At 49.8% G+C, this 9,381-nt stretch overlaps 1 protein-coding gene across 1 annotated transcript; it reads right to left on the bottom strand.

Annotated features, from left to right (window-relative positions):
• Positions 1 to 3,943: 3,943 nt before the first annotated feature.
• LOC132797574 (uncharacterized) lies at positions 3,944 to 8,800 on the bottom strand. Its single transcript, XM_060809335.1, has 3 exons — positions 8,747 to 8,800; positions 8,099 to 8,649; positions 3,944 to 7,925 (listed from the first exon to the last, which is right to left on the bottom strand). The coding sequence occupies exons 1-3, from the start codon at positions 8,798 to 8,800 to the stop codon at positions 3,944 to 3,946; spliced, it is 4,587 nt and encodes a 1,528-aa protein (XP_060665318.1).
• Between the last annotated feature and the right edge of the window lie 581 nt (positions 8,801 to 9,381).

Raw genomic sequence — 9,381 nt, 5'->3', positions numbered from 1 at the left:
ATTTTAAGAAATTTACCACTTATAAATTCATGTACATGTATTCTTTCTTCAGATTCGGATTGCGTCGCCATAAATTATGTTGTCATATTTACAACTTGCCAGAAAAGTTTCTCAAATTAATTGGCTCCATAGCCACTTATGAGGACAGCAATAATGATAATCGGTAGGACGATCAGTGATACAAGCAATTCTCAGAGCCGCCATAGAATATAATAGGACACTGCATTTAGTAACCGGACAGAGACCGTTGGACGTTATACACGCGGCTCCGGACGAATTACGCCAAGCTATCAGAGACAAGATAACCAAGGCACAACAGGATCAGTTGCGCAGGTGCAACACAGATAGACAGAACAGGGTGTTTGAAGTAGGCGAAACAGTATTCGTCAAGAACAATAAAAGATTAGGAAACAAACTGTCTCCTTTATGTTCCGAAGGGAAGGTACAAGCCGACGTGGGAACGGCGGTGATTATTAAGGGGAGGTGAATTTTAAGGCGGTGATAATTATGTAAGAAACGATAATCCTCCCGGTCTACCACAACCAGACCATACTACAAATCTCAGACAGCATAGTCGCCGAATGCGTCGATGGAATCCTTGCTGTCAACAAGTGCGAATACACCAACTACGCTACTTTTTGCAAGATGTCAACGCAAGCGAGCTGCGCCCGTGAAATCCATTCCAGAGAATTTGCCAACTGTCGCACGCGACCGACCACTACTACCAATTTCACTAGTGGATGAAGAAATAATCAGCATTAACGAACAACATGCTAAAGGCAGAATCGACGATGGCCCTGTTGTGTCGTTGGAAGATGCACACCGCGTCACGTTCGAGTGCGAAGCCATAATCAACAACACCAAATACGTAAATCGCAATGCTTTTGCCATTCCTCAACATCACTGGACAAGACCAAATCCTGTGCCTCTTGTCGATATACCGGATGAGTGAACAGAATATAAATTTCATCCGTTAGCTAAGAGAGCAGATCGAGTCAGGAGGATCACCAAAGGTTTGGTTCGTGATTATAGTTGGTGGAAGTATTGTCTTTGGGGAGCTCTTGCCTTTCTACAATACTGCCACACAAGACATGCCTCTTTCAAACCAGAATGAGCCATCGGCCAACTCAACGGCACCGAGGACGGTTACGAACTTGAGGGGGGGGAGTAGTTAACAAGCATCACTCGCTACTAACTAGCCTTGCACGCACTCACGACAAAGTCACATAGCGACCCTCGCAAAGTTCAACCACTAACCATACAATACATAGATGCTTCACCCAGAACAATTTTTTTGTATCATCAAAAACAGTATTATTGCGACCCCAGTCGGGCCGTGCGCTGCGATTCGAACACCGAGCCTCTTCGGCTCATTCGAAAATTCGAAGTTCTAACGCAGCGCGCAGCGTTGAGTTCAGTCGCAGATCAAATGCGGAGCGATGAGCACGGGCGCATTTCGTTGCGCTCTGCTTTCGTTTCTATGTATGCGTGTATGTATCTACATGCTCGCCTATATTAGTATGTGTATGCATATGAAGTTTTGCAACGTGCAGTTGCCTCACTGACAAGCAGCTAGCGCACGTCAATTTTGTTTTGCCGCGACGAAAGTCTCGAAGATGAAGGCAACAACAATTGCTCGCGTTCTATATGTTTTCAGTTAAATGGCACTTGCACAAGGACCGCGTTGGCTCTGCTGGTGGTTTGCAAGCCCAACATGTTGAGGGTCCGGGTTCAAATCCCGATCGAGAATATATGCATATTTTGTTTTTTTTTTAATGCGATTTAACTTTTTTCATTCTTTTTCAAGTTTACTGACAGAAGTAAAATCTAGTCGCGCATTAATTTTTGATGACTTACAGTTTTGAAATTTAAAATAATAAAATAAAGTCGTAGTTCTTTTTGCAAGCAATATTTAAAACTCAATTTTAAAAAGTTTGAACTTTAAAAATTTGTTTTTACATTTTAAGATAACAATAACATTTCAGAAAAATAGAGAAATTATTATTATTATAAGTTAAATTACAAAAATGTATTTATCTTTTAAAAAAAGATTGAACTTTTAATAATAATTGTCGGGAGCAGCAGACAGCGCATGTTAATGTAATGCTGTGACAGCGTCTGCCAGCAGCGCTGCATCTGCCGGCAGCGCTGTATGCTCTCTGTTAGCGATCGCTTGCTGTTCGATCGGCTAATTGCTTAATCTTGTTTTGACTCTTCAATTGTTACTCTGTTGTATATCGTGTCGGTGGCGAAGCTTGAAAGTGTTCAAGTCACAGCCAAAACATACATGTGGTTACATATATGTACATATGTACCACAGCAATAAACATTTAATTTGACTTCGCGTGTTTTATTTATAAACAATAGACGTGCGAATAAAAGTTACTAAAAAAGCTTAGTAGCTCAACAATAATAATTGTATTATTTATATTTTCTCTAATTTACTGAAATTTTATTGTTATCTTAAAATGTGTGTAGGGGGGCGACGCTTGATGAAAATAATAACACTTTCACTTTTTGAAAATATTTAAACTTTAACTTTGTGTAGTATTTATTCACTTGAAAATATTACATGTGGGTTTGTGCAGAAAATTTGAACATATGATAGAAGGCGGAATGGAAAAAAGCACTACAAAGGGCAGGGTGACCATCTTCAGAGGAAACCAAGAACAGTGTGTCTGTGCGTATGACACGGTCACACGCACAGTATACTAGCTTTGTCGCTATCGATAACTCTCGATCGCGACCACACTGTCAGCTGGCCTGAGTGGTCACACCTGCAGTCATCTGGCATCAACATCCTCCCCCCCTTGCAATGAGTTGCAAAACGGTATCATTGTCCAAATGGACCGGACAGAATCCAACCCAAGGTGGAATTCTGGGCCATTGGCAAACCGTTGGTGCTCTGCAGGAGGCCAGGTAGGATGATGTGAGGATACACATCAGTGCCGAGCACCAGGGACACCGTCGATGGCTGGAACCAGCGTTCGTCGGCGAGCGTGATGCTGCGGAATTGCTCCAAGTTCTCGCCATCGACGGGTCGGAGGGGGGTGCGGCTGCAGAGTTGCGAGTCCACCTGCAGCAGCACCTTCGACGGAACTCGGATGTCCGTGAGCGGATGATCGCCGTGCAGACGCCTTCCGTACCAACGCGGGTGACGGATAGCCGGTAGGCTGTTGCCAAAGATGCGCTGATACGGCTGGTCGCCGCGCACGGGTCGATCAGCGCTCGCATCTCAAATGTTTTGCATCCGGTGTCGATCAGGATGTTGGCCGTCGGAAGTATGCTCACAGCCTTGTCCTGCAGCAAGGATGCGAGCGACGTCGGAAAGGCCTCCTCGGACATCGGCGAGGCCGGTCGATGGGGTGACGGCGAGCGGGAGCGTGACCGTGGCGAGCGTGGCCGTGGCGAACGCGGCATTGGCGAACGCGGCCTTGGCGAGCGCGGCCTTGGCGAGCGCGGCCTTGGCGAGCGTGGCCTTGTTGGGGTTCGGGACCGGGTGGAGACCGGTTGGTCTTCGCCTCGTCGCTGACGGTTGGCGTGAGCGCTGCGTGCCTCCTTGAAATGCAGCAGTGTGTGGTGATCCCCCCGACACACCCTGCACCTTCCCGCGCTGCGGCAGGATTGCCCGGAGTGCTGGTGGGTTGACAGTTAGAGCAGTACTTGTTGATGAGTACTGCTCTCAACCGTTTCTCCGCTGTCAGCCTCAGGAATCGCTGACATTTCCGGAGTGGGTGGATCCCACGGCACACGCGGCACCGGAACGAGTTGGTGCCAGCGGGGCGGTTCTGATGGGTGGATGCGTGCGATGGCATACTACATTAAACGAAAACAAAAAAGAAACAAACGATTATTGTAATAGCCTCTTTGCAATGTCAATGACACACGGAACAGGACAGCATAGGACAACACAGGACGACGAATAAGAGTACAGGATAGGATGTTATTCGTCCTTCAGTCCTTCTGACGTGGAGGGGTCAGTCTTGCTGTCCATCGGGAGTAGAATAAGTTTGGCAACGGGTCTTCGGATGGTACCCCGCGCCGTGAGCACATCTACCACTCGGACCTTGGCGTCGGTGCCTGGACACGTCGTCAGCACCCGTCCTAGGCGCCACTCGTTAGAGGGGAGGTTGTCTTCCTTTATGACGACCATGTCACCGATCCGAAGGTTCCGGGTAGGGGATTGCCATTTAGTCCGTTTGTGCAGCTCCTTCAGGTACTCATCTTTCCAACGGAAACAAAATTGTTGGTGAAGAGCCTTCAGTCGCTGCCATCGATTGAGGATGGAGGTGGCCGGTTGGTTAATTGGTGGTTCCAACACCGAAATAAGAGGGCCACCTATGAGGAAATGGCCCGGAGTGAGCGCTAGTAAATCCGACGGATCCTCGGACATAGGGGAAATCCGCCTCGAATTCAGGCAGGCTTCGATTTTAGCGAGAAGAGTGGACAACTCTTCGAACGTATATTTCGAGGTGGATGTCGCCTTGTAAAAGAGTGCCTTAAAACTCTTTACGCCGGCTTCCCATAATCCACCCATATGCGGGGCGCCCGGCGGGTTGAAGTGCCAGGATAGGCTCTTGTGGGCGTGTTGTGCGATGATGCACTCCCTCGTCGCTTCCAAGAAGTCGTTGGAGATCACCTTGTCAGCTCCAACGAAGGTTTTCCCGTTGTCCGAGTACATTTGGTGTGGACACCCGCGCCGTGCGATGAAACGGGAGAATGCGGCCAGGAATTTCTCCGTCGTGAGATCCGATGTTGCCTCCAAGTGGATCGCCTTCGTGCTGAAGCACACGAAGACGCAGACGTACCCTTTGGTGATGAGGCAGGCTCGGCCAGTGTAGTTCTTTATCTCGAATGGGCCAGCGAAGTCGACTCCAGTGTGCGTGAAAGGTCTCGAGTAGGACGCCCTTTCCTTGGGCAAGTCCCCCATCATTTGGGTCTGCAATCTCTTCTTGTAGATGACGCAGACCTTGCAGGAGTTGATGGTGGATTTAACGAGGACCTTCAATTTGGGAATCCAGAACCTGGAACGGATCAGCCGCATAACGACTTGGTTACCCCCATGTAAGGATATACGATGGGTGAAACGAACCAGTAGTCGTGCAAAGGACGAGGAATACGATAGGATGATTGGATGACTCTCATCGTAACGCAGCGAGTGGGACGCCCTCAGACGCCCACAGGCCCGTAGAATCCCCTTGCCATCGAGGAAAGGGTTCAAGTTTCGGATTGAACTTGAGGAAGGAACCTGCTGCTTGGACTGCAGACATTGGTATTCTTGTGGAAAAGTGTGACGTTGAGCCATGACGATTAGCCGCTCTTGGATCCGTGACAGCTCATCCGCCTGAACCACGGTAGAGCTTGGAACTGCCAACTTCCGACTCCTATCGATGAATCGGAGAACATAGGCAGACGTGCGCAGTGCCCTGCCAAACTCAGAGAACTTGCTCAGGAAGTCGGGAGTCGGAGGTATCTTAGCGACGTTGCACTTAATCCGCTGCTCCAGCAGAGTCTCCGGAATGGGACTTGGAGAAGTTGGCCATTGATCCGACGGGAGATGAAGCCACTCTGGTCCATGCCACCACAAAGGATTACGAACCAATTCTTGTGGCAGGACACCACGGCTTGCAAGATCTGCCGGATTGTGCTCGGATCGCACATGCGACCAGTTCTTGGCGTCGCTGGCTTGGACAATCTTGGCCACTCGATTGGCCACAAATGTTGTCCATCGGCAGGGTGACTTGTTCAACCAGGCGAGAACAATTGTTGAGTCGGTCCAAAAGAAAGTCTGGAAACTTTCTGCTGGCAGATTCAGGAGGAGGGCTGCAGATAACTCAGCCAACAGGACTGCGCCACAAAGCTCCAGACGTGGCACTGAGAGAGACTTGACCGGAGCCACCTTTGTCTTCGCAGTAAGGAGATGTGTGGAAACCTTGTTCGCCGTCTCCACACGGACATAGATCGCTGCTCCATACGCCCGTTCTGACGCATCACAGAATCCGTGGTACTGGAGCTTCACTCGTGTCTGGAATTGGACCCATCTTGGAATCCGGATCTTTCCCAGAGCAGGATAGCTCTGGAGGTACTCCTTCCATTGGAGTGAAAGATCCGTGGGTAGATGCTCGTCCCATTCGAGCGTTCTCAGCCAAATCTCCTGCATGAAGATTTTGGCTCGGATAACGAAAGGGGCCAGCCACCCGGCTGGGTCGAAAAGCTTAGCGATTTGCGAAAGCACTTCCCTCTTCGTGTAGGAGTCCTGATGGGCAACTTCTGGTGGCATGAAGAAGAACTCGTCATCGTGAGCTTGCCACCTGATGCCCAGAGTTTTCGCCGTACTAGAGTCTTCGAGTTCGAGGAAGTCTCCTCGTAGTAGATGGTCCTTTGGAATGTCCTTCAGCACGCTCTTATGGTTCGACGTCCACTTCCTCAGCGGGAAGCCAGCACTGTCCAGGGCTGCACACACTTCCGTAATGGTCCGGATGGCCTCCTCTCTTGTGTGTGTCCCCGCTAGGACGTCGTCCACGTACATGTTGTTGGAAATGACACGGCTTGCGAGAGGATACTCCAAGCGTATGTCATCAGCAAGTTGCTGAAGGACTCGTAGAGCCAGGAAAGGCGCACAGTTGACACCGAATGTCACCGTGTTCAACTCAAAGTCACGGATCACACCGTCCGACGTGCGGAACAGAATTCGTTGGAGCGGTGTGTGCTTTGAGTCCATGAGGATTTGGCGATACATCTTCGTTATGTCCGCATTGAACACATATCGATAGTATCGCCATCGGAGGATCTGCAATGTGAGATCCGATTGGAGAATGGGCCCTGAATGAAGGATATCATTCAGACTCTTGCCATTTGAGGATGGACAAGATGCGTTGAAAACGACCCGCACCTTCGTTGTGGTGCTATCTGGTTTGAACACGGCGTGGTGAGGCAAGTAGAAATTAGGAGTCGTGCCAATCGCCTGAGGCGATATGGGTGTCATATGACCCAAGTCCACGTACTCCTGGAGAACGGCATTGTACTGTTCCTTTAGAGAATCGTTTCTTGACAAACGATTCTCGTTCTTGAGGAATTGAGCCAGCGCTATAGATCTGGAATGACCCAGTTCAATGCCATCGGGCTTCCGGAATGGAAGAGTCACCCGATATCTGCCACATTTGCTACGAGAAGTAGTCTTAACGAAGTTTTCTTCGCAAACGAAGTCTGACTCCTTTATCAGCTTCGCTGGAATATCCTCCACCTCCCAAAATTTGGAAAGTAGGCTGTCGAGCTGTTCGTCTGCTTGGAGGGCGACTCTTGTCGAAAACGCAGAAACAGTTGTCGACATACTTTGGGAGACGGGGCCGTTAAGAATCCAGCCAAACACGGTTTCCTGCCCAAGGAGTGAGCCACAAATGTTTGGCCGGGAGCCGCTCAAGATGACCGACGGAAGGATATCCGCGCCAATTAGTATATCGATCTGAGCGCTCTTGTAGAAGTGTGGATCTGCCAGTTCTATCGCTGGTAGATCCTTTAGGAAAGTTCGCGGCATATCGAAGGAGGGCAGTTTGCCTGCCAACTGTGGGATTACGAATGCCGAAGTCTCGATATGGAGCCTCGGCTTCGTCGGAGAACCAATGCTGAAGTGACATAACTTCTGCGATTGGGCCGCAACTGCGTGATTCAGCCCGGATACCTGGGCTCGCACGGACTGGAAAGGCAACTTAATGCGTTGGAACAAACGCTCAGAAATGAAGGTCGCTTCGGACCCGGAGTCAATTAGCGCACGTGCGGTATATGTAGTGCCCAAGTGGCAAACATTGATGACCGCCGTGCCGAGAAGGACATTCTGAGCATTATTGGCAAAGAAATTCTGCACATTAGTTGCCGTTGGATTTGGAGTGGACTGTATATTGGACGATGAAGAGGCACCATTGTGGGCACTGTCACCCCGATGGAGAAGAGTGTTGTGCCGCCCTTTGCATGTAAAGCAATTGTGCGCACTCGTACACTCTCGGAGTTGGTGACCTCTTGCGAAACAGTTCAAACAGAGACTTTTCTGTTTGATGTATGTCGTCCTCTCGTTGACCGACATTTGCAAAAAACGCAGACACACCCGGACAGGGTGATTCTCCTTGAGCACAAGTCACACGATTTGCCTTTCGGAGTGACTCGGGCCTCAAAGGAGTTGACTCGCTTTGAATTCTGCGGACGGGATGTTCCTGCAGTCGCGATCTGCGAATTGGCGGTCTGTTTTACGTCCTCAATCGCTTCGAGCGTACGGTAGCGCTCATTGAGGAACGTGCTCATATCCTGCCATGCGGGAATTTTCGCTTTGTCCACCAACGATTGCTCCCACAACGAGAGTGTGAGCTTGGGAAGTTTGGACGAGCAGAGGGAAACGAGGATGCAATCTGCGAACGGGCTACAGACGGAAATGTCTGAATGCTCAAGAGCGGTCAAGCAACGCTGAATCGTGCTCTGCAGCTCCTTGATAGCTGCTCCCGACTCTTGGGTAACCGTGGACAGGTTAAATAGGATCTTCAACTGGCTTGTTATTAACAAGCGCTTGTTCTCAAAACGTTCGCAGAGAGCACCCCAAGCCGACGCGAAACCATCGTTCGTCAGGGGAAATTTGGCTACTATTTCATTGGCCTCATCTGCGGTCTTCGAATTCAGATTTGCCCCTTAACACGGGCGAGACACCGCTCGTACACTGCATAGCAGTGATCGTATTTTGCCTCCATCGCCTGTGTGCCTTCACTGTCGCCGTCTTGATGCAGTGCATCAGCGCATGTGGAATAAGCGGCTTCGACATTGTCCCAGAGGACTTGCAGCCGGTCACGACGGATTTCGTACGTGTGTACATTGTCATCTTCGGCTGCAGGCCCTCTGACCCGACTCTCGAAGTGCACCAGTCTGTCAGAGACGGCGACGAAGTTGCTGAGAGCCACGGGTTTTGCTAAATTTAGCTTGGACGGAACGGGTAGTTGCCTGACTACGTAGAGCAGTCGAAGATGTACGCAACAGCGGAGTCTTTGCAGAAGCAGACGGCGACGGACGATCGACCTTTACTCGGAGTTGAGCGGCAGGTGTGGCGGATTTGGACCCCGAAGGAGCGGGCGAAGCGGACGACAGGCGACGAGATGTGGTCGGAAGCTTTAACGAGTGTTTTGAGTCCTTTTCGCTCTTTTGGCTCTTGGACATACTATGCTTCGGCAGTCACTTTAGAGTCTTTTCTCAACAAAGACTCACGGTAAAGCGGACAGCCGAAAGCAAGCACAAATGGAAAAGAACTTCGGCTGTCACAGGATAGTGAGCAAAGCCGACACAAGAAAACAGACGAGGAACAAAATCGCTGTTGGAAAAACCAAAAAAGTTTAAGTAAAACACAAAACA

This window comes from Drosophila nasuta, unplaced genomic scaffold (assembly GCF_023558535.2).
Source record: "Drosophila nasuta strain 15112-1781.00 unplaced genomic scaffold, ASM2355853v1 ctg14_pilon, whole genome shotgun sequence".
Classification (NCBI taxonomy): domain Eukaryota; kingdom Metazoa; phylum Arthropoda; class Insecta; order Diptera; family Drosophilidae; genus Drosophila; species Drosophila nasuta.
This window is presented reverse-complemented; position numbering and strand designations above follow the sequence as displayed.